General features: G+C 40.3%; 1 protein-coding gene across 1 annotated transcript in view; it reads right to left on the bottom strand.

Annotated features, from left to right (window-relative positions):
* The window catches only part of TRUB1 (TruB pseudouridine synthase family member 1), a 39,485-nt gene extending 22,817 nt beyond the window's left edge, over positions 1 to 16,668 (bottom strand). The window contains exons 1-3 of the mRNA XM_010363197.2: positions 16,329 to 16,668; positions 12,487 to 12,585; positions 3,795 to 3,850 (exon numbers count right to left, since the gene is read on the bottom strand). Coding sequence (XP_010361499.1) covers positions 3,795 to 3,850; positions 12,487 to 12,585; positions 16,329 to 16,614 — 441 coding nt within the window. The 5' untranslated portion in view covers positions 16,615 to 16,668. The remainder of the gene's footprint in view (positions 1 to 3,794; positions 3,851 to 12,486; positions 12,586 to 16,328) is intronic.
* Positions 16,669 to 26,392: the final 9,724 nt, after the last annotated feature.

The raw sequence follows: 26,392 nt of genomic DNA, 5'->3' as shown, positions 1-26,392 counted from the left end.
TGAGTGCACTATTTTTCCTACGTCACCAGTAATCACAAAAAGCAATGAAAAAAAATGAAGTTAACTGTATTCAAGAGTTCCAACACAACTTGCCTAAGTAAAATTAATTTCAGGAGTCTACAGAACACGTAGCTAGAGAGCTCCAACAGGCCTGGACCTCAAGAGAGAGATTGGGGGATAGGTAAAATACTTGGGAATAGTAATAACAGTATTTAATGAGCAATTTCTGTATACAAGGCACTGTATAAAAGCTTACATGCTTTTCTTACATATTATACACATAATACTAAATGATCAGGCAGAGGAAAAAAAAGACTTGAGAAATATGATCACTGGCAGAACAAAGCTCACTCCAAGGCAAGAGAGGAAGACAATGAGGAACACAGGGCAGTGGCTCTTTTCTTAACTCTTACCCTGATCTGAATGGGAAGAAACGCAAGAAATGATTTGGGTGGTCTGATGAGTGCCTGGTCTTCATAGATGGAAGCAAAATAATATGATGGCCCAAAGATTTTATTTAAAAGGCCAGAATTTCACCTATTAAGTGACAGTAGTTGTATGAAGTGGCACGATGCTGAAGAAGATTCTAAGGGTGTTTCTTGATTCAGCAAGAAGAAATGTTAGGCCATGTTCAATTAGCATATCTCCAATTAGGACTGGCTAGGGAGAGAAGGCTGTACTGTAAATACGGCCGTAACAAGAACACTGAATATTTGCCATCCTAGAACTAAATATTTCTACTCTTGATGTAACTCCATCCTACACATACCAGAAGTCTAATTTTATTAGTTGCACTGTGATGCAAATAAAAATTCATCTGTCAAAACAGGAAGTGAAGAAAAAGTAGACATTAGATCTGGGCCAAGTTAGGGGCTGCAGCCACCTTTTTTTTTTTAAATGAAATAGAAGGGAAAGTATCAAGAATACATCATACATAGGGTCAGAGTTGGATAAAGTTTGGATGTCTGTCCCCTCCAAATCTCATGTTGAAATGTAATCCCCAGTGTTGGAGGTGGGGCATGGTGGGAACTGTCTGGGTTATGATAGCGGATCCTGCAGGAATGTCTTGGTGCCCTCCCTGCAGCAATGAGTTAATGCGCGATACGGCTGTTTAAAAGAGCGTAGCACCTCCGCCTCTCTCTCTCTCACTCCCTCTCTCACCATGTGACATGGCCACAAGTGTAAGCTTCCTGAGGCCCTCGCCAGAAGCAGATACCAGCACCATGTCTCTTGTACAGACTTCAGAACCATGAGCCAAATAAACCTCTTTTCTTTATAAATTACCCAGCCTCGACTGTTCCTTTACAGCAACACAAACAGACTAACACAAAGTTGTTTCATGAAATTTTTCCTTTTCATAAATGTATGTATCTATAGGGTCACTACATAAAATATGTCTCTTACTATGGGTCTTAGTCAAAAAAATTTTGAAAGTCACAAGGTAGGATGATCTCTAAGATTCCTTCCAACGCTTTTAAAAAAAGAAAAAAATATTAACAGTTTTTAACTACTTTTTATTAAAAAATAGTCTTCATCATTAAACTCTTAATGATTTAGTTCTTTTAACATGTACATAAAACTAAAAGGATAAGAAATATAAATAGCTAACAAGACAATGATGCCTATTTTTGAAATACGAAATACCTAAGAACTAGGTGTCTGTAACAAGATGCACCTGTGGTATTCTATTTATGTTACAGTCATCTGAGGATCAGTGATTTCACTGTATGACAGTCAGGTGTTGTAGCTGAACAGCAAATTGGCTGTTATAAAATTTATTCCTGAGTCAGTGATGTACTTACATTTTCAGTCATAGTATTTCTGAAAATATGCCTGAAATTTACAAGTAAAATCTTTCAGTAATATATACTGCGCCTGTGTTTGTGGTTTGGGGAAGGCGGGGTGAACAATGAATATCTCAATGAACTCAACATATTTTACCTTGGGAAAAAAAACCCAAATAAATTCCTTAATGTAAACATAACCTTTTTATTATTAACATAAAAGTGCCTTGTTTATTGTATAGATTTTAGAAAATATCAAATAATGTGGAAAAAAAATCATCCACAATCCCATATTAAAATAAACATTGTTCATCTTTGGGAGTACAGAAACAAATATTAAACAACTGCCAAAACCAGTATCAGAAACAGATTCTAAACTCTGTGTGTCAGTATTTAAGCACAATATACATATTAATGAGAAACTGTCAAACGCCTTCATTCTAACGCAATGTTTACACTATAATTTTTCAACACCAATATTTTGAAGATTACAAAGCAAGCCACACTTCATTTATCAGAGGTACTAAGATTCCTTCCAAGTGAATGGCACACAGATTTTTATGCCAGTTGATAACCAAAATGAGATATCACATGCAGGATGTTCTCCAGGGCTTTTTAAAATCTATCAATCAATCAATCTATGTATCTATGTATCTATCTACCTATCTACCTACCTACCTACCTACCTACCTACCTACCTACCTTACTTATTATTTATTGAGATGGAGTCGTCTCACTCTGTCATCCATGCTGGCATGCGGTGGCATGATCTTGGCTCACTACAACCTCTGCCTCCTGGGTTCAAGTGATTCTCCTGCCTCAGCCTAAAGAGTAGCTGGTATTAAAGGTGTGCAGCACCACGCCTGGATAATTTTTTTTGGTATTTTTAGTAGAGATGGGTTTCACCATGTTGGCCAGGCTGGTCTCAAACTCCTGACCTCAAGTGATCTGCCCACCTAGGCCTTTCAAAGTGTTAGGATTATAGGCATGAGACACCATGCTCGGCCAGGGCTTTTATTTTAATACTTAAACCACTACTATGTCAAGTGTTTTCCACAGGCCAGTATCTACAATAAGTTCAGAAAATGAGATTGCGTAGAAACTTATTTAGCAATTTTACACTGCCATAATATTTTAATTATATTTTACAAAAGTCATCAATCAGTCCGCAATGAACTGAAAATTGTTTTAAATGGTCTTTGACTACAGATTCTTTTAAAGAAACAAAAGTCATTTTATCAATTAATTTATATTACATTTAGAGCAACAGTTTTAAAACAAAGTTTATTCCAGGAACATAATGAAATTTTTTGCTACTTCTTGGCATACTAATCTTCTTTGCATATGCATTTTCATTGGCCCTTAGTCCCAGCACTTATAACCAGCACCTAATTACTCATATGGATACAGACATTATCTCTTTGAGAGGTGGAAGAGACCCCTTCTACCAGCAGTTCACAGCTTTCCAGCCTCTCCTGCCTCCAAATAACCCCTTCTCTCTTCTATCAAGTGCCTGGAAAAGTGCTTTTGGATCTATTCAAGGTTACTCTCATAGATGAACATACTTTATCATCTTAAAGAGGCCCTACTCTTTTCTTTAATAAACATTTTATAACCATTGAACAAAGCATAATTTTGCTAAAAGGGCGCAGGTTTACAAAATGGTATTGTTTCTGTAAAAATTCCAAAGTGTAAAAGTCTGCCACTAGCGTTTATGATCTCTAAGTCCCAATCATCTAAGAAATGATATTTTAAAAGTCCAAATATAATTTTATTAAATGATGAGCACTGTAGCATTGTTTCTTTAAGTCTAATTGGTTTTCAATTAAGAATTTCCAATTTTCGGTCTCGATATTTTCAATCTCAGATATGTTTATAGACATAATTAATACTCAGGAATGATACCCATTCATGCAGTTTACTCAGTTTATTTTTCTATTTGATAAAAATCCAATACATGTAAGTCATTAAGAACATTAAAGAAAAACAGAACTATTTCAGTATTCTTACCTTGGACCCTGACAACATACTGGTCAACATTTTTGTTCCACTTCCAATTCCAACAACTACAAATCAAAGAAAGAAATATTATGACACTCTGTTCTGAAAACTAGGTTTTTAAAATAGCTATATATTTTGGTCATAATTTCCCGGCTTAGGTAATGTGAAGTGGGAAAGAGCATATATTTAGCAAAATTTCAGGGCTCCTATTACTCCAAACAGTTGAATTTGTCATGCAAATAAGAAACTCTAAAGAAGGGATGAGAAGACCTTTCTCCCCATTCTCAAAGCATTAAACTCAGTAGAAACCTCAACCCAGCCCATTAGATAATGAAGCCTTAGAACAATCTCAAAGGACACACTGGAATTTTATATGGGCACCAGTGAAAAACACATGGCACAATTAACCATGTTCAAGTGGGTAAGATAAAGTCTTTTGACAGAATTCATTATTAAACAAAGCAAAAGCCATTATCATAGCTAATGAACCATTTAAAGATGATTAGCACCCAGCAGTATATACAATCAAGAAAAGAGAAACATAACAACTCAGTCTAACACACAGAAGAATACAAGGTAAAATGAAGGCTGAAGAATGTATTTTAACAGAGACCAAATATAAAGTACAATGGCCTACCTTTCTCTTAAATTTCAAACATTATTCACACAACAACACATTTCACTCGGTGAGGGTGAGAGGATTTAGTCACTTCTCTTTTTGTAAGAAGCCACATTTTTGTAAGAAGTGAAATATCTGTCATCAACAGATGTAACTGTGCATAAGAACACAATACAACCACCACAATTCAGAATTATAAGAGCAAACAAGGAGTACTGATTGGCAAACTGGAAAATATATCTTCAATATATACGGCAAATATCATTCAGTGAGTTTACCATGTATCAGATTCTACTCTAAATGCTCTCCTTTCATTATCCCATTTAATCCTTATAACAACTTTAAAAGGCCAGGCATGGTGGCTCACACCTGTAATCCTAGCACTTTGGGAGGTTGAGGAGGGCAGATCACCTGAAGTCAGGAGTTTGAAACCAGCCTGACGAACATGGAGAAAGCCCATCTCTACTAAAAATACAAAATTAGCCGGATATGGTGGTGCATGCCTGTAATCCCAAATACTCGGGAGGCTAAGGCAGGAGAATTGCTTGAACCCAGGAGGCAGAGGTTGCGGTGAGCCAAGATCGTACCACTGTACTCCACTGCACTCCAGCCTGGGCGACAAGAGCAAAACTCCATCTAAAAAAAAAAAAACTTTAAAAGATAGTATAATTACCCCCGTTGACAGATGAGACAGATGAAGAAACAGGAATAAGAGACTAAGAACTTTGTCCAGCATCTCACAACCAGTACCTGGTAGAGGTAAAATTCAAACCAAATGGTCTAAGAGCTGACCCCCTTCCTTTCCATTCCCTCTGCCACCTTAACTCACCTAGGCTTTCTTTTCACTGCCAACAGCCTACATCACTGCAAACCTGACAGTTCTACATCCTATCCCTTCCTCTTCCAATTCATACCACTTCTTAACCATTTCTGAAACCCTATTTTTCACATTACAAAGCCCCCCAAACAATCCTTAGTAGGGTCCCAGTGCCTACGGTACCAACTCCTTATTAAAGTATTCAAAGTCAATCCTTTGAAGCCCAGCTCAAGCCCCAACTCATTCATAAAGTCTATTCCAACCCCCTCGAAACTTCTATGACAGTCATCTGTATTGATCCTTCTAAGTCATATAGTTCAAGGTCTAAGATCAAAACAGTCTGCCCTCAGTAATCCTCTGAAGAGCATAATGCTCTTCAAATGACAGAACTTGTAGATACTGCTGTTGATGAGGCAAACAGGAAAGATTCAATGCAATTTGATTCCAATCAAATAAATCCCCAAACAATATTTTTTTGAACAACTACTATGAACATAATCCCAAGAGGAATACTTCCAATGGAAAAGCAAAGAAACTTGTGACACATTTCCTAATTTCAAAACAGCTTATAATCTCATCAGGAAAATTAAAAACAGAAAAATACAGTGCTCAAGAAATGTTGCCTAATGAGTGAAAAATGCTAAATAACAATATGATAGTATATGATTAAGTGTCAAAATGAATAGAGAGAGAACAGTTGCCATAGCAAGGCAAAGGTGGGAGCATTCTAAATGACTAAAGAGGCCAGAGAATGCTTCATTCAAGCATTTCAGAGTTTGTATTAGGCCTTTGAAGGATGTATAGGAAACACAACAGAGAGAAGAGAAGCATGTTCTAAAAAAGAAAATAATTGCACAAACTCTCAGATACAAGCATGAGAACAGTGGGTTTATCAACTGAACACAGGGTATCTTAGAAGCAGGCTGACATGTTTGACTTTAACATGGTTGAAATCCTGAACTCACGATGGTTTCTGAGCTAGTTTAGTGACCCAGAAGGATAAAATTTAAAAGAAGGCATCTTAGAGTTACCCAGCTTAATCCTCTCATTTTATACCTAAAAATAACCAAGTGCCACTGAAGTGAGGTGATTAGTGAAAGCAGAATGTTAGGAAGACTAATATGGTGGTGGCATATAGAAAAATTATCTGGAGTTGGGACCTAGCCAACCAGCAGCTTTTCATTCACAGGTTAGTTTCCCGGACAGAATTTTTACTTAGCATTTTTTGCCTTCAATCATTCAAAATTGTATTCAATACTTATTGTGTAGGTACAGAAATAAATAAGACCTGGCTTCAGCTGTGATTTAACAATCTAATAGAGAGACAGATATTAACAAAAACCAGGAGAACAAAATGAAATTTTACATTAGTAGTATAGAAGAGCAAGCAGGCAGGCTTCAAAGGTAGGACATGGCATTTCAGCTGAACCTGGAAAGGCCAGTAGGACCTCTACAACCAAAGGTGCTGAGAGAGATGAGCAGCTTATAAAAGAAAAATATGAGCAAAGGCACCACGTTTGAAAAGGTGTGGAAAATTTAGAGAGTGGATGAATGACAGGGTTTTCCATGCACTGTTGCACAATCACTACTCTCCTACTCTATCTCCCAAGTGTTCTGTGCTCACTCAAATGTCTTCTCTGTTAAAAAACAAAAACAAAAACAACTATCTCCAAACTTATCCAATGTCCTAGTATCCTATTCTCAAATCAAAAAGATAGAATTTGTTTATGATGAGAGTCTCTCTAGGACAGGCATGGACTACATACATGTATTTCCAGCTTTCTATAGGATCATCTTACAAGGCCCGTGTCTTTCCAATTGTAGGAATCTATTTTAAGAATCTGAAACACCTGGCTGATACAGATGTGTGGGTAAAAAATAAAAACTAAAAACAAAACAAACAAAAAGCTCTATCTACAAAGACATCTCTCACAAAATCAGTTCTGATAAAACTCTGGTAATAACCTCAGTGACCTCAAATAGGGAAATGATTAACATTGTATTTTAGCCATATGATGGAACATTTTATAGCCATTAAAAATAAAGTTTACAAAGAGCTTATCAACATGAACAATGTTTATGTTACAATGTTAAGTTTAAAAAATGGATATATAAGTACACACAGTGAAGTAGAGCTCAACTTTAAAAATCTGCATAGACAAAAAGCTACAAGGAAGTATGGCAAAAATTTTAACTGCCTATTGATGAAAGGTGGAAAATGGATAATTTTTATTTATTTATTTTATTTTCAACTTTCCTGTATTTTCTAAATTTTCCCACTGTTTCTATAACCTCTAAAGTTAAAAAAATAATTTTTGAAATGGTATATAGAAATTTTATTTACATTTTAAGTGATTTATGATAAACAAGTGTATTCCTTTCCTATTGCTACTGTAACAAATTATCAACCTGGCTTAAAACAATACAAAGTTTTTATCATACAGTTGCGGAGGTCAGAAGCCTGAAACGGGTTTAACTAGGCTTAAAATCAAAGGGTTGGCTTGGCTGTGTTCTTCTCTGGAGGTGCTAGGGGAGAATCCTTCACTAGAGCCTCCCTAGAGGACCCATGTTTTTGTTTGTTTGCCTCCTCCAGTTTTTAGAGGCTGTCCCATTCTTTGGCTTGTGATCCCCTTCACTCTTCAAAGCCAGCAACCCACATTACTCCAACCTCTGCCTCCACTGCCACATCTCCTCTGACTCTCTCTCTCTTCTGCCTCCTCTTCCACTTTTAAAGAATATTATGATTACATTGGGTCCACTTGGAAATTTCAGGATAATCTATCTTAAAGTCAGCTGATTAGCAACATCAATTACATCTACAACCCTAATGCTTCTTGTGATGTAACCTAATATATTCACAGGTTATGGAAATTAGGACACGGACACCTTTAGAGGGCCATTATTTTGCCTACCATGTTTTTTTTTGAGACAGAGTCTCACTCTGTCACCCAGACTGCAGTGCAGTGGCGCAATCTCAGCTCACTGCAAGCTCCGCCTCCCGGGTTCACGCCATTCTCCTGCCTCAGTCTCCCGAGTAGCTGGGACTACAGGCACCTGCCACCTCACTCGGCTAATTTTTTGTATTTTTAGTAGAGACAGGGTTTCACCATGTTAACTAGGATGGTCTCGATCTCCTGACCTCGTGATCCACCCACCTCGGCCTCCCAAAGTGCTGGGATTACAGGCGTGAGCCACTGCGCCCGGCCTGCCTGCCGTGTATTTTTGAGAAACTTGTGAACCCTCTAGCAATCATGCTATAGAATTATAAACCTGAATTTCAGGTTATAATCTTAAATTGTCAGCTAAATTCTTAACTGCACCATTAATATTGCAAAAAAAAAAAATGTTGAAAGTAAAAATGTATTTTTTTTGCACAGGTCCAGTTTTAGTTTGTTTTCTTTTGTTTGTTTGTTTTCAAAAAAGACCTTTTGGCCGGGCATGGTGGCTCACCATGCACTTTGGGAGGCCAAGGTGGGCAGATCACTTGAGATCAGGAGTTCAAGACCACCCTGGTCAACACGGTGAAACCCTGACTCTACTAAAAATACAAAAATCAGCCGGGCGTAATGGCAGTCACCTGTAATCCCAGCCAGTCAGGGATTGGGAGTTGAATTTGGGAGGCAAAGGTTGCAGTGAGCCGAGATCACACCACTGCACTCAAGCCTGGACGACAGAACAAGATTCCATCTCAAAAAAATAAATAAATAAAAATAAAAAAGACCTGTATACAACACTTCACAGGATAAAGTATACATCTATATACTATAGGTATTTTGTAAGATATTTTTGAAAACCTTTTGACTCAGTTTTGGTAGACATTATCCTCTTTTAAGAGATGAAGAAACATTCAGTGAAGTTATGGGATTTTCTTAGGATGTATATAAGTTAGTAATTAAAGCAGCCAGTAGCCAGTGTACAAATCGAAGTATGATTAGAGTCCAGTGTTTATTTTACCACACAATCAAAAATCGTCTTCTCATAAGTTTCCAGAACTGCTAACTTGGACAACAAACATCCCTTACTCTGTGACTAAACACCAACAATTTTTTAAACTTTCTCTCTCCTTGGAAATCACATGCATTAGAAGAAAAATTAATACATCTGACATATGAACATATTATATCATCATAAAAGTCCCTGTGTGATCAAATATAAATTAAGCCTCCAACCAGAAAACTGTTTCCAATACAGTTTTTTCCACACATACAAATCTCAGCCCCTTCATAATACTAAAATGGTAGCTTCAACAAGATCCCTTAGGCCAAGGGTGTCCAATATTTTGGCTTCCCTGGGCCACAATGAAAGAAGAATTGTCTTGGGCCACACACATAACACACTAACAATAGCCGATGAGTTTAAAAAAAAAAAAAATCACAAAAAAACTCATGATATTTTAAGAAAGTTTACAAATTTGTGTTGGGCTGCATTCAAAGCCTCCCTAGGCCACATGCAGCCCACAGGCCAAAGGCTGGACAAGCTAGCCTTAGGTTCAGGGTAAAAAATAAACTTTCATTCACTGCCTTGAATATGACTATTTTCTGCATGCCAATGAAGAACCGCCACTAGAAATTAATAGAATTGATCTATTCATAAACAAGCAACAGATCTTATCCTCTCTTTTCTTGTATTTGTGGTGCTATGCCTGGAATACAGTAAAGCAGAAGGGTTAGGAACATAGGCTTCAACTCAGAAGCCAACTCTAATCAACCGGTACAGGCTACTGAAGTGCTAAGCTGATAAGAATCATGAAGCCCCAATTTCTGCCAAGAGCACAGGGCATGAGGAACAAAAGCAGGAGCGCCAGGTATCTGCCATCCACAATAGGGCAGATGCTTTGGAACTGAGCAGATCTGGCTCAAATCCTGACTTTGTCACTCACTAATTCTATGACAATGAACATGTTACTTTATCTCTCAGGGTCTTCCTTTCTTCTTCTGTAAAATTAGGATGGTAATAACCTCTCTTACAGGTTACAATGAGAATTAAACTATAGAACTTATGAATGCCCAAAACTGAAGACCTTATATACAGTAAGTGCTCAATAAATGCTTATTAGCTGGGGTTTTTGTTTTGTTATGCTTGTTTTTTTGGAGTGCAGTGGTGCAATCACAGATCACTGCAGCCTCAACTTCCCAGGTTCCAGTGATACTCCCACCTCAGCCTCCCAAGTAGCTGGGACTATAGGTATGTGTCACCACACCCAGTTAATTTTTAAATTTTTTATAGAGATGGGGTTTCACTATAGTGCCTAAGCTGGTCTCGGACTCTTGGGCTCAAGCAATCCAACTACCTCGGCCTCCCAAATTTCTAGGATTATAGGCATGAGTCACTGTGCCCAGCCTGATTTTTTCTATTTTGTTTGTTTATTTATTCATTTATTTACTGAGACGGAGTTTCGTTCTTGTCGCCCAGGCTGGAGTGCAATGGTGGGATCTCAGATCACTGCAACCTCCAGCTCCTGGGTTCAAGTGATTCTCCTGCCTCAGCCTCCCAAGTAGCTGGCATTACAGGCACATGCCACCACACCCGGCTACATTCTGTATTTTCAGTAGAGACAGGGTCTCACCATGTTGGTCAGGTTGGTCTCGAACTGATTTTTTCTATTTTAACCTCAAGTAAAAATATTATCACCAACATAAATCTGTAATTTTAGAAAATACAAAAATCATATAGTTTATAATGTTCTTGAAGCATACCATTTTCTTCACCAATTTTATCCTCATTTACTTTGGATAGCTTAGATCAAGGTTTGCTGTTGTTCCTTTGTACCTAATTTTTGCTGTAAATGAAACTGAATAAAATATAAAATACAAGAGCATGTAAAAAGATGAGTATTGTTCCATAAAAGTTTGTTTCTCGTATGTGAGGAAGGGGGCACTGAGAGGGATCCCAATGTATGCAGGTAGTTCTGTGACTAAGGATGCAGTTACAGAGTAAAATATACCCTAGCCTGTGTATAACACACTTGCACTTCAGAATCTCCACCAGGTGCAAAAAAAAAAAAAAAAAAAACAGATGGAATAAAAAAGGATAAAATATTTTTATTCCCTTTGATCAATTCTACTAATTTTCCTTCACAAGCAATAAAATAGTCAACTAATACATCTCTAGCAGAAAATGACTTCCTCTCAAGCTTCCCCTTCTCAAGAGAGTTGATTTCAGAGATTAGATTAGAGATAGGCAGACAAACAGAGCCTTCTACCTTTTCAGGAATCCCCAAGACCAGCCCACATTCAAAGACTGATATATAGCTCAGATTTTTACAGTGATGTAGTAAGAATACACAGCTGGACGATAAGAGATAAAGACACAGAGAAATCTGGGCATAAGCTTCCTTATCCTCTCTCCCTCCTGTGAGGGGATGCTCGAGCATGCTGCTTTCTCCAACAAAAAAAAGCGGTAACACATGTGCAATGTTTTGCTCAGGGAAGCTCATTAGAAACTCAGTGCCCAAAGCTGTGTTTTGTTTTGTTTTGAGACAGAGTCTCTGTCTGTCACCCAGGCTGAAGTGCAGTGGTGTGATCTCAGCTCCCTGCAACCTCCACCTCCCAGGTTCAAGCGATTCTCCTGCCTCAGCCTCCCAAGTAGCTGGGATTACAGGCACATGCCACCACACTCGACTAATTTTTGTATTTTTAGTAGAGACAGGGTTTCACCATGTCAGTCAGGCTGGTCTCGAATTCCTGACCTCGTGATTTGCCTGCCTCAGCCTCCCAAAGTGCTGGGATTACAGGCGTGAGCCACCATGCCTGACCCCAGTGCCCACAGCTTTTACTGGGGACTTGAGAGGATGATCACTCAGGCACCCTCTGCCTTAGCAGTGGAGCAAAATTCCAGATTCCTAGAAGGAAAGCTGGTGTTCTCAGAAACATGTGAGGCACAGCCAACCAGCCTTATCAGACAGAGAAGGGTGGGAACACTCCTAAAATCCAAGTTTCCAGATACCAGCCAAGGGCAAGCTGTGCAAGCAGACCTTTCTAAAGATAGTAATTTCAGGCCTGCTATGTTAACTCTTTTCTGCACAGAGAGAAACCTTTTTTCAAAGTCCCATCCACACATAAAAGTAGCTATTTCTAACAGCCTTATAGACCTTGTACGATTTAAAGGCTTCTTTAAAAGACGGCACTATATATATCCATTAGATATGAAACATTCCAAAGTGGAGTGAAAAATACAAGGCTTTAGTCAATCTATCTGTTCTCAACCAGTGTTTCTTTCTGATATTAAGTGACAGTGGACACTTAATTTCCTTTCATATCTCTTACCCAGAACTCCTCGGGCTGCACTGTCTAGAGTCCCTCCATGCCCAATTTTCAAAGTCTGCTTTTTCCTCTTGGTCCATTCTGGAGAAGGCATTCCAGCTTCTACGAGAGTAATGGGGATGAAAAAAAGGTGATTACCACGACAAATTAAGTAGGATTTCCATAAACTTGGCAGGAAGAGGGAATGGCATTTTCAAAACAAACAAAAAGTATTATACAAACTTTACATGTTAAGAGACTATGACCTCATTACTAGTAATGAAAAGATTTTAAAAGGTATATTCCCTAAATTATAAAGAAAGAGTATTCCAAAATTAGCTATCAAGACACTAGAATTCATTCTCTAAGAGAAAAATGGCATTTTTAAAAGGTGGGTAAATATCCAAACTAACCTGCAAAAATCTAGTAAATTCTTGGTAGTGGTGGGCTCTTAGAGAATCATGAAAAGAAGTTAATTTTTATATACAAAGATACTTTTAAAAGTCCTCAATTTCCATTTCTAAATCTCTTCCATGGTCTTTGCTGGTATCTCCAGCACCTAACACTGGGAGTACATCTCATGCAGGGCTATTTCTAAATACACCAAATTCCCAAACTCCCTGTATTCGCTGTCTCCCTCTCCTAACCAAAATTTTCAATTCATTAAAGAAATGAATCTCAACAAAACGTTATGTGGAAAGCAGCTAAGATTAAGTTGCACCTTAACTTCCTAAGCATTTAGATCTTTAAAAAGAGGATGCCAGCCTGGTTTATCTCATATTCCTGTTGTAAATATAAAGTGAGCCAGGCATAGTGGTTCATGTCTGTAATCCCAGACATGGGAGGCCGAGATGGATGGATCACTTGAACCCAGAAGTTTGAGACCAGCCTGGGCAACACAGGGAAACCCTGTCTCTACCCAAAATAAAATACAAAAATTAGCTGGGCATGGTGGCGTGCACCTATAGTCTTAGCTACTGGGGAGGCTTAGGGGAGAGGACTGTTTGAGCTCGGGAGGCAGAGGTTGCAGTAAGCCAAGACTGTGCCACTGTATTCCAGTCTGGGCAACAGAGTGAGATCCTGTCCTGTTTAAAAAAATAAATAAATATAAATAAGGCAAAATAATGTTACTTGAAAGTACTTTGGGGACACAGGGCCAGTGCTTCCTTCTGGGTAAATGCAAATTGTTTTGATGATGGTATATAACATATTGAGAGAGTACTGGCTATTAGACATCAAGTGAGAAAGAAGAGAAAAGCAGGAACTGCTATATTGATCTATACCTGCCCCCAAGCCCATTAAACCTTCCTTATCAACACTGACGCAGAGTAGAAAGAAAATAAAGGAAAGAAAACGAAATGAGTGGACAGACAAGGCAGGAGGGAAATCAAAGCAACAATGGAAATGCAGAAGCCAGATTAAATGGACAAAAGGATATGCTGGATGGCTTGGCCTCCCAACAAAATTATCACTCTACTGAGTCAGAACCATGGTCTCTGGAACACCCTGGCATCATTCTCTAATTATGACATCACTGTACTTAGAAGGGTATGGCTGTCTGCTTTGACATAAACTTCAAAGGCCAGACCTCGGTTTCAAACCCTTGACCTGTCACTTGCAACCCATTATGGATCTCTCACCCATAAATTAACAGAAACCTTTTGGGGAACTCTTTGTATTTTCAACTTGACACCCCTTGGAGTAAGAAGGCCCCATAAATATACTATCTTCCCTTTGTGCCCAAATATACCTCCTTTTAACTTGCAGACATACTGCCTCTACTATATAAAGTGGGGAATTTGGTTCACCCCACTGAACTAAGTATTTGTGGATTTTTATTAAAGTATTTTCTAGCTATAAAATTCTGGTACACTTAGGGCTTTGAAGGATCCCAACAGACAAAGATTAGGGATTGTAGTATAACAGGAATCAACACAAAGAAAGACAAGGAATGGTATTAGAGGACACAACCACTGACTGTGGTTGTCCAACACAGCTAGCATTAGAATGTAGGTATCTTTAAGAACCTTCCCAAGGCCGAGCACGGTGGCTCACGCCTGTAATCCTAGCACTTTTGGAGGCTGAAGCGAGTGGATCACCTAAGGTCGTGAGTTCGAGACCAGCCTAACATGGAGAAACACCATCTCTACTAAAAATACAAAATTAGCCAGAGTTGATGGTGCATGTCTGTAGTCTCAGCTACTTGGGAGGCTGAGGCAGAAGAATCACTTGAACCCGGGAGGTGGAGGTTGCAGTGAGCCGAGATCGCGCCATTGCACTCCAGCCTGGCCAACAAGAGCGAAACTCCGTCTCAAATACTTCCCAAGTAATTCTGACAGCCAGTTATAATGACATCTGAAAAGCCATAGCCTAACTAACATAAATACAGAATAGGCCAATCACAAGCAATATAGAAATCAAGGATAATGAGAATGTCTCTAGCTAAAGATTCTAGCCTAGCAACAGCCTTGAAACAACCATTTTAACCAAGATTCAACAAGAAAATTCAGTTCTTAGAGAGATTAGCCAGAAAGCCAGAATATGGCTTTGTCAGAAACTTGTCTGAAAGAATCATTACCTTAAGAATAACAAAAAGAGAAACCCAGAGTTTAGCTAACAAATCAGGAAAGCAGCAGTTCTATGCAGGAAAACTAAACAACTGTGATGACACCACAATACATATCCTTGATGCAATTCCTCACTTTGATGTCCTCTGAATGAGTCATCCTTTCAGGCAACAAAGCAAAACTTTAATAAAAGAATGAGTAGTCGTGATACTGGAATGAAACATCTGCAGGAGCATGCCTATTTGCCCGTAAACATTTAAATCTGTACTGTCAGTTATAATTCCCATGAGAATAATTTGTTTTTGCATTTTTTTTTAAGTGTAAAGTTTTCCACGGGACACTAAACAATGTAAGAAAGTCCCTGTACTGGTTTAATGGCGAGAGAGAATACGGCCAAACTCTGGAGGGCCCTAGCTAACTAGTTTTACCACCACAGGGTGCAGAAATCACTAGGCTGTCAGCTCAGTTAAGGTAAGAGACAGTATCTTTTATCTTCAAGTCTCTATAGGCTAGCACAGACCTGGTTTAGTGTATACGTCCAATGAACTTAAGGATCCTGGATGCTTTATGTGTGAAATCATCCGAGCTGATTAATGGGGTGATTCTTTAGGCTTTTCTAGTATTTTCCCAGTATACGTGAATAAACGAATCAATAAAAAGAACACTCTCAGCTTAGTGACCAAGTTATCTTTAGTGTTCCTCAAACGTGGTCCATAAACCACTTACACTGGAATCACCTGGAGCAACTATTTAGAATTGCAGTTTCCTAAAAATACCCCGAACCATCCGAATCACAATCTCGGACAGGGCAGGGATTAGGAATCTGTATTTGTACAAGAGACTCTTAAGTAATTGTTAGGCCCACTAAAATATGAAAACGACTTTATTAAGTCTTGGTTAACGAAGTATATCTGCACTTCCAATACATTTTGAGGAATGCAACTTTGGGGGTAAGTGCCAGTACTTCCTTTTGGGGTTCATCCACATGAACCCAACAAAAGCCTCCTGAGGGATCAGATTACAGAAAATAGGTCTGCACGCCCAAGGGCAGCGTTTTATTGTGTAAGTATGGGGTTTTTTTCTCCCACTGAGAACTACAACTGCCAAGTAGGCTACAAGAGTTTGTGCCAGGGCAAGTCCAAGCCCGAGATGCCCGAGATTTCTGTCCAGAGCTAATTCAATGGTCATTCTCCCTTTCCCTTCCTTTTGTCTCTTGAATCACGAGCGTCGCAAAAAGCCTAATGTGCTTCCCCTCTCGTAGCGACCGCCTCAGCCTGGTCCCCACCCGGGCTGCAGTACCTGCCAGCAGCTTCTCCTTCAACCGATTCAGCAGCTCGGCTGAAGTGGGCCCTTTGGGCTTGTGCACGGCGAACACGCCGCTCAGGGACAGCAGCTTGGTAGCCAAAGCGGCCTTGGAGACCCTGGCTTCGGATCCGGTCCTGGCCGCGGCCGCAACCACCGAGGCTGCAGCCCTTGCTGGCGGGGTCGCAGCCATTGCTGCGACCGTTCCTGCAGTTTCAAGGACAGGGCATGTGTCTGTTTTCAAAGGCGACGAAGACATAACCGCCGCCTCAGAAGCGGCCATACTTTTGTAGTCCAAACCAGTTTCATGGTGGAGGCACACGCTGATGATGCAACAAGAGTGTGCCTGACAGGACCCTCTTCCTCATACCGCGAAGCTGCGCAGAACGGAGAGGTCACAAGGGCTTGTGGGAATTGTAGTCCATGACCTTCCCATACAGACCAAGAGCTTGCTGTGCCCTTGTGTTTTAAATAGAAAGTTTTAAATGTTGAGTTTTCCTGGGGCTTGTGAAGATCCGTGGCTTCCTGGACTCACTGCTTCATTGACTGTATTGTGCTCTTGCATTCAGGTTCAGAATTAGAAGACATCCAAATGTGATCTCTATTGGAGCAAGGAACTTAAGTACCACGTTCACTGAGACATCCCAGATGCCTCACACGTTGTAGGCACTTAAATAAATATTTGAAAACGTATAAATAAGTATGAATTCTTCAAATTCCCCGAAGAAACCAAGCCAATGGTAAATCACTTGGGCTTATTTTGGTGCTCTTCATGCACTCCTGTTCACCGCCCTCCAAGCCCCCACTGCCTCCACTACAATTTTTAATAATTCCGATTTTGAATACCAGCTTTTCTGTAGGTTGCATTCCTTAGTACACATTGCTTAGATATCAAAAGGCATTCTTGCAATTCGTAAACTTTAAACTACTTTCCATTTGAGACCTTCTCCCTAAAAGTTATTCACTCCCCAACAAGACTGAGGAATATTGTTTTGATCCCAGCACAAGGCAGAGTGGAGAAAAATTACTTTTGCACCAGATACATTAAATGCTATCATAAGTATTGTGAGACAGATAAAGTTTGTCCTCATTGATTTTAGGTTTCTTTACAACCACTCTTTCTCCTCATCATACTCTTGGACTTTAACATCTGGTATTTTAATGATGCCCCTTAGCTGCTCACAATCACCAGTTATGGGATCCCATTTGAACTTGCACCCATTCGTGCAACAAACACATGGCAGAACAATTTATTAAAAGGAAAAAAAAAATATTTGAGGGAGTTTTTTCAGGGCGGAAAGCTGTAACTCCTAGAAGTCACCCACCTACTCTTGTGGTCTATTATAAAAGCCTAAGCTAACTGAAAAGATTGGCATATCACAAGATTAGTGGACACCTGGCCCTGCTTCAAGATGTTCATTTTTCCAGGAAGATGTTGTGACTTCAGAAGAGATGACTGCACCCCAAGGAGCATGGTGTCCTTTAGCCTCAGGAAAGAGTTCTCTGTTCTTGTGGCATGGAAGCAGAGAGCCAGGGACTTGCAGGGAAGGTTGCAAGGCTTGACCAATGACGACCTGGAGATTAGAGGCCTTTTCCCAATTGTCCGGACATCAGCAAGCCTTCCTATTTCTGTTGTGGCTATGGGGGTGAAGGATGCAGAGGGATGCAGAGGGAGAGCAGAACTAGGGGTGACAAATGATGCTTATATTCGAATTTTCCATCAGCCCAGTGTAGGACCAGAGTTAATTTGATTTAAACAAAATGAAGAAATTGATATTTCTTGCACGTTTGATTTCTGGGATGCTAGGACACAACTAAATTAATTCTACTCTGCTATCATATGGGCATTCTTGGGATCAGAAGCACCAAGTTTTGTTTTTCTAAGGTAACCAACATCTCCCACATTGGGCATGCCTTGAATTCACAGGTTTTCTTGCTCCAATACAAGTATGAGTTTGGGCATTTTGGTTAGAAGCAACAGAAAACTGATTCATACCAGCTTGGGGGGCACAGGGGGAGATGATTTATCAGAAATACACTGGTACACCATTCAGAACCTAGAAAGTTCTCTGTCTCTGGCTGCACATCCTTCTTTTATGCTACTCACTTGTATCTTTTTTTTTTTTTTAGAGACAGAGTTTCATTCTTGTTGCCCAGGCTGGAGTGCAGTGGCGCAATCTCAGCTCACCACAACCTCCGCCTCCCGGGTTCGAGGGATTCTCCTGCCTCAGCCTCCTGAGTAGCTTGGATTACAGGCATGTGGCACCACGCCCAGCTAATTTTGCATTTTTAGTAGAGACGGGGTTTCTCCATGTTGATCAATCTGGTCATGAACTCCTGACCTCAGGTAGTCCGCCTGCCTCAGCCTCCCAAAGTGCTGGGATTACAGGCACGAGCCATTGTGCCGGGTCCACTTGTGTCTTTATTCCTCTTTCCTTCTTCTAACAGGCCTTTTATTCTAACTCTTCATTCCACATCCTTGTTTTAAACCATCCTATTTTGATCCAATTCCAAAAATCGTCTGGATGAAGTCACTCCTGACCACCTGTAGAACATAATACCTCATTCTTTCTGTCCCTCTACCATGACACTTTCCTAGCTAACTTTCTGGCTTTATTTTTTTCCCATGGCACATCTCACCTGACATACCATGAATATGATTTGGATGTTGGTTCCCTCCAAATCTCATGTTGAAATGTGATTCCCAGTGTTGGAGGTTAGGCCTGGTGGTAGGTGATTGGATCATGCGAGTGGACCCCTCATGAAAGGTTTAGCACCATCCCCTTGGTGACAAGTGAGTTCTCACTCAGTTAGTTCATGTGAGAGCTGGTTGTTTAAGAGTCTGGGACCTGCCTGCCCTTGCTCTCTTGCTCCCACTCTCGGCCGTATGATGTGCCTGCTCCCCATTCACCTGCTATGATTGGAAGCTTCCTGAGGCCCTCGCCAGAATTAGGTGCCCACACCATGCTTCCTCCACAACCTGCAGAACCATGAGCCAATTGAGCTTCTTTTCTTTATAAATTACCCAGTCTCAGATATTCCTTTAGAGTAACATAGATGGACTAATTTATACCACATATTTTACTAATTTTGTTTAATGTCCGATGCCCTCTATCAGAATATCAGCTTCATGTGGACAGGAATGTTGTATTCATTGCTATATCTCCGAGGCCTAAAATAGTGTCAGACATAGCACTCAATAAATACTGGGTTGTTTTGTTTTATTTTGTTTTGTTTTGAGATGGAGTTTCGTTCTTGTTGCCCAGGCTGGAGTGCAATGGCACAATCTCTGCTCACTGCAACCTCCGCCTCCCAAGTTCAAGCGATTATCCTGCCTCAGCCTCCCAAGTAGCTGGCATTACAGGTGCCTGCCACCACACCTGGCTAATTTTTTTTCTATTTTTAGTAGAGATGGGGTTTCACCGTGTTGGCACAGGCTTGAACTCCTGACCTCAGATGATCCGCCTGCCTCGGCCTCCCAAAGTACTGGGATTACAGACATGAGCCACTGCACCCAGCCAATAAATATTGTTGAATGAATGAATGAATGAATGAATGAAACTTCTATAAAGGCGGGTGTGATGGTTAATACTGAGTGTCAACTTGCTTGGATTGAAGGATGCAAAGTATTGCTCCTGGGTGTTGCCAAAGGAGATGAACATTTGAGTCAGTGGGCTGGGAGAAACTGACCCACCCTCCATCTGGGTGGGCCCCACCTAATCAGCTACCAACACAGCTAGAATAAAGCAGGCAGAAGATGGAAGAGCAGCCTTGCTGAGTCTTCCAGCCTTCATCTTTCTCCTGTGCTGGATGCCTCCTGCCCTCAAACATCACACTCTATGTTCCTTGGCTTTTGGACTCTTGGGCTTAAACCAGTGGTTTTCCAGGGGTTCTCAGATCTTCGGCCACAGACTGAAGGCTCCACTGTCGGCTTTTGAAGTTTTAGGACTCAGACTGGCTTCCTTGCTTCTCAGCCAAGCAGACAGCCTGTTGTGGGACTTCACCTTGTGATCCTGTGAGTTAATACTCCTTAATAAACTCCCCTTCATATACGTCTACCCTATTAGTTCTGTCCCTTGAAAGAACTCTGACTGAAACAGCGAGTTAGTGCCTGTTCCCAGAAAAGTGGAGTGCTGAACACATAAAATAACAGATGTGAGTCACAAGTGTAGCTTACCACACCTGACTTCAAATTCCATTATCTCATTTTACACATATGAAACAGAGGTAAAGAGAATAAAATCACCTAAAGTCATATAATAAGACTCCACCTTTCTAGACCTTCAACCACCCATGTACCTCAAAGATTCGTTAATTAATAAGATTCAAAAATTAGGGACTCCAAATTTGTCACTAGCTCCCCCATGGCTGCATTCCTGGGGCACTTCTCTGATTGCTGTCACAGGCATGTATGCCTGGGAAAGCTGGTCTTCACAAAGGCTTATTCAAATGTTGTTCACCTCTGCAGCTTTCTGTGGATGGTAGAATCAGAGAAAGTAGCAATGATGAGTGCTTTTAGACCACATAGTCCAAGTCCTTCATTTAAAAAATTAAGTACAGGCCGGGTATAGTGGCTCACCCCTGTAATCCCAGCACTTTGGGAGGCCGAGGCGGGTGGATCACGAGGTCAGGAGATCGAGACCATACTGGTGAACACGGTGAAACCCTGTCTGTACTAAAAATACAAAAAAATTAGCCGGGCGTGATGGTGGGCACCTGTAGTCCCAGCTATTCGGGAGGCTAAGGCAGGAGAATGGCATGAACCCGGGGGCAGAGCTTGCAGTGAGCTGAGATCACACCACTGCACTCCAGCCTGGGCAATGGAGCAAGACTCTGTCTCAAAAAAAAAAAAAAAAAAAAAGCACGAAAAGGTATTCCTAAAAACCAGGGAGAGAAAGCTGAGTATGCTCAAACCTGTGTGTAGACTTGAGAAAGACATAGTTTTAAAGTCCAGAGAAAAAGATGTTCCATCTTTTCAGGATTTCCATAATGAAATTTGAGAGAGCTGGAGCGCTTTTAAAAATATCTTCTGTTATGCAATTGAAAATTCTCCTAACAGGGAAGAAAATGGTAAGGTAATTAAAGAAACCAGTGGCTGGTTGCACAAGAACGCTGATATGAACTGAAGAGTCTAAAGGAAATATGACATCTTTAGAAGTAGGCGTCTAGAAAATTTTACTTTCTAAGGTACAAATATCTGTAATGTTTTGATTTTGACCATACATTCCTTCTGTAATTAGGAAAAATAATAGCAACAAAATAAATCTTAAAATTAAGCAAAGAATGTGTTTTTATTTTTTTGAAAAAGGAAGGTTAGATTTAAAAAAAAACTAATACTAGGAATCATCACAAACATGTAGGAGTAAGGCCAGAAAAGCTGACATCCAATTGATCTGGGAATAGGAAAACATTCCAGAGATAGTAGAATAAAACAAAACTGAACTTTTAAAAAAGATAGAAAAAGAGATAGATTTACTGCTTAAGGCCAGTAAGATAAAGGTGATGGAAGACAAACGCCAAGCAAAGCTCTGACTTTTCCTGTACTCTTCATCAAAGAGAACAGTTTTTGGATGGAAATGGAAAAAGCAAACAATTAATAAAAAGAGAATGGTGTCCATAAGGGTGAAAAGATTGGAAGAGGACATCTCCCTAGACTAGCTGAGATGAGATCGCCTGGTCTCAACAATTATATCTTAGGGTTGGGGGAGAGGGGAAATATGAGAACTTACAAAAGATACTGCTTAGGGAAACAGACTTTTGCTAAACATACACTGTGTGCTGACATAGCATTTTCTTATAATTTCTACAGTAATTCTCAAGTTATACTTGTGGAGAAAATAAAGTGTAGGCTGGGTGCTGGAACTTCACTACAAGGTAGATGTTATTATTATTATCCCCATTTTATAGGTGAGGAAACTGAAACTAAATGAGATTAGGTAATATGACCAAGGACACATTGATAACGTACAGTAAGTGGATATGTCAGGAGTTCCCAAGACCAATCTCTGGCCGACTTCACTAGAAAAACTCAAGGATTCAGAAAAGGTATAATACTCATGGTTATAGTTTCTTATAGTAAAAGGATACAGATTAAAATCAGCAAAAGGCAAAGCATGTGGGACAAAGGCCAGTTATCCTCTCTAAACTGACACATGCACAGTGCTTAATTCTCCCAGCACTGAAGTGTGACAAAGGTGTATGAAGTGCTGCCAATTAGGGAAGCTCACCTAAACCTTGACATCCAGAAATTTTATTAGGGATCAGTCATGTAGACACAGTGCCTCCATGACTGACCTTAGGTACTCAGTCTCTAGTCCCCTAGAGATCAAACTGATACAGCAGTAGCTCAGGGCCTAAAGGTACACAAAAACATTTTTATCAGGCAGGATACTCCATAGGCTCAGAGGTTGTCTCCCAGGAGCTGGTAAAGGGTCGGTCATTTCTTTTAAATGTGCAAAACTTGAGTACCCCAAGCTTACTGTCTGTATTAATCAGGGTTCTCTAGATGACAGTGCAGCCTTCAGTCTGTGACCAAAGACCCAAGAGGCCCTGGCAACAACTGGTGTAAGTCCAAGAGTCCAAAAGCCAAAGAACGTAGAGTCTGATGTTTGAGGGCAGGAAACATCCAGCACGGGAGAAAGATGAAGGCTGGAAGACTCAGAAAGTTGGCTCTTTCTACCTTCTTCTGCCTGCTTTTTGTAGCCGTGCTGGCAGCCAATTCGGTGGTGCCCACCCACAGTGTGGGTGGGGCTTCGCGAGGGTGAGTCTTCTCCAGGTCCACTGACTCAAATGTTAATCTTTTCTGGCCACACCCAGAAACACCCAGATACTCTCAGAAACAATACTTTGCATCCATCAATCCAATCAAGTTGACACTTAATATTAACCATCACACGGCCTTAACTCTTTACTGCACAGTAAAGAAGCTGGCACTGGAACCCCTGCCTCTTCCAAATCCTTCAAAGCCTGCTACATCCACTGCCAAAGATCTTAGAGGAAAAATGAAGAATTGCCTCTGGAGTAATTGCAGAAGACACAAATAGGGTAAATATTTCAATTTTCAAAAGGAATTGAAGCCAGATTCAGTGAACTACAAGCAATAAATTTGGGCAAAATTCCAAAATAAGTTCCTTATATGATAGTTGTATAGGCTGGGCCTGGTGGCTCGTACCTGTAATCCCAGCACTTTGGGAGACCAAGGCGGGTGGATAACGAGGTCAGGAGTTCAAGACCAGCCTGGCCAGCATGGTGAAACCCCCTCTCTACTAAAAATACAAAAATTAGCCAGGTGTGGTGGCGGGTGCCTGTAATACCAGCTACTCAGGGGACTGAGGCAGGAGAATTGCTGGAACCAGGGAGGCAGAAGTTTCAGTGAGCTATGATCACACCATTGCACTCCAGCCTGGGGGACGAGAGTGAAACTCTGTCTCAAAAAAAAAAAAAAAAAAGAAAAAGAAAAAAGAATAGTTGTATAGAAAGGAAGTTGTGGTCATAAAAAACCAGAATGGGTTATTAATTCCACAAACATTTATCAAGAATCTACTATGTATAAAGCATTGGGGATTTAGCAGTATAGAGTTTGGAATTTTGCAAATGTGTTTTGAGCTTCTGTGCTAGATGTAAAAGGAAAAGTTGCTGCCCTCAGAACTCCTTTTAAGCAAGTCGTGTTACACCAACACAGTTCCTTCTTTGATAAGTTCACTAGACTGGTAAGTGAAGGAAATCAGTAGGTATGGTTTATTGGCACTTAAGCAAACTATTTCGTAAGGTATATAATGATATTCCTAAGAACAAGATGATGAAATGTGGGCATTGTAGGAAAAATTACATGGACTAACCACTGGGAAAGTATGCTGTTCAATGGATTAATGTCACTCAAAAGAGATTTTTGGTAGTGTGTAACAGGGCAGCATCTGGGGCCCTGTTCTGACCAAAAATGTAGGTATTGTCGACTTGGATGAAGCTATAGAAAGTATGTGTACATCATTTTCCATTGACAAGAAGCTAGGAAAAAAGAGTAAGCACATTTGAGAACAGAAAGACCTTCCAGAATGGTAAATTCTGAGCACCTAGCATATGTCAGCTGTGGTGATTAGCACAACTCATTTAGCCACATGCAACTGAATTTTTACAGAGACGACCATTAGGCCCTCACATGTGAATGCTAAAAAACAATTTTCAAGATCAGGTCATAGAAAATATAGGTTAGAATCGGCCGGGCGCGGTGGCTCAAGCCTGTAATCCCAGCACTTTGGGAGGCCAAGGTGGGCGGATCGGGAGCTTGAGACCATCCTGGCTAACATGGTGAAACCCCGTCTCTACTAAAAATACAAAAAAATTAGCTGGGCGTGGTGGCGCATGCCTGTAGTCCCAGCTACTCGGGAGACTAAGACAAGAGCATCACTTGAACCCGGGAGGCGGAGCTTGCAGTGAGCCGAGATTGCCCTACTGCTCTCCAGCCTGGGTGACAGAGCGAAACTCCGTTTCAAAAAAAAAAAAAAAAAAAAAAAGAAAATATAGGTTAGAATCAACCTAAATGAAAAGTCTTGAGGATTTCAGTCCAGAATGAGCCTTACATGTGTGCAATATACCTTTGTGTGAATATAAAATGGCCACCAGAGCAGCTCATGTGATCTTGACAGCAATAACAGAATCACCACGTCTAGAATGAGGGCGTTGTTATCAGGTCCTGATAACATAACATGGCTGACTCTCTGCAACAGTTCATATTCCAGGTCTTTCTCTGTCTCAAAGACGCCTTGTCCTCTACTTTTGTTAAAGAGGCCATCTTGGCTGGGCACGGTGGCTCACACCTGTAATCCCAGCACTTTGGGAGGCTGAGGTGTGAGGATTCTGAGGTCAGGAGTTTGAGACCAGCCTGGCCAACATGGTAAAACACTATCTCTACTAAAAATACAAAAAAATTAGCTGAATGTGGTGGCGGGCACCTGTAATCCCAGACACTTAGGAAGCTGAGGCACGGGAATTGCTTGAACCCAGGGCAGAGGTTGTAGTGAGCCGAGATCATGCCATTGCACTCCAGCCTGGGTAACAGGTTGAGACTCCATTTCAAAAAAAAAATTAATATTAGTAATTTCAACATAATATTAACACCTGATAATCATTTGATGTGTCACTCCTCTAGGGGTATTTGCATTTTTGCCGAGGAATTCAGAAGACAGTGGCCTGGATTAGGAAGGGCAGACACTTGTGGACGTGGAAACATTCTGATGCTTGCCGAATCACACCAAGCCCAACCTACATTTTCTTGACAGTTTCTTCCATTAAGCTATACCAGTACCTCTTTATGGCATTGTCAACCCATGTCCATTCAAATAAATTACAGTTTCTATCTCAGCTGACTCATTTGGCAGCAAAAACTAGTCCACCTGCCAGTGCATTCGCTGGCTTGCACCACCTCTCTATCAAAAAGTATACAGCACATTTTCACATTAATAAGCAAAAAGAGACAGCATGTCCTCTCGCCCTCAACCTAGGAGTTTGGAGTAAGACAAATGTGAACATTTTAAAGGGCAAAGAGGTGGAAATGAGGGTACGGGATGCAGAGGCCTGGGAGGATGAAAGTATTTTACAATATATGCAAATACGAGTACTAGAATTTTTTCCTTTTTAGTCCATAAAGAAATCCCTGTAATTACTCCTGAGCCCTCAGAACATTCATTCGCAGGGCATAATTGATTCTCTACAATGTACAGAATGTTGTACAGGGACATTCAGGGCATTTAATAAAGTCTCAAATGAAATGGATATATACAATTACAAATATTGAATTTTTATTAAATTGCATTAATATAAATATTTATAACATAAGTATATTAAATATGTATGATTATATATGTTGAATACATTACGAATACAATAGAACAGACTACTCTGGAATTGGTCAAATGTTGTCTTTAATGCTGCCAAAGTAACACAGTAGCTATGACTGTTTTTATGTTATTTAACATTTATTTGCATAACAAATGTTTATTATGCACTTGCTCAGAAATGGACACCTGAGATAACTTTAATATTGAGCACTGCTGCAAACAGAGGCA

The sequence above is a fragment of the Rhinopithecus roxellana genome, chromosome 11 (genome assembly GCF_007565055.1).
Source record: "Rhinopithecus roxellana isolate Shanxi Qingling chromosome 11, ASM756505v1, whole genome shotgun sequence".
Taxonomy (NCBI): Eukaryota; Metazoa; Chordata; class Mammalia; order Primates; family Cercopithecidae; genus Rhinopithecus; species Rhinopithecus roxellana.
Note: the sequence above shows the minus strand (reverse complement) of the source record. Positions and strands in the feature narration are given on the sequence as shown.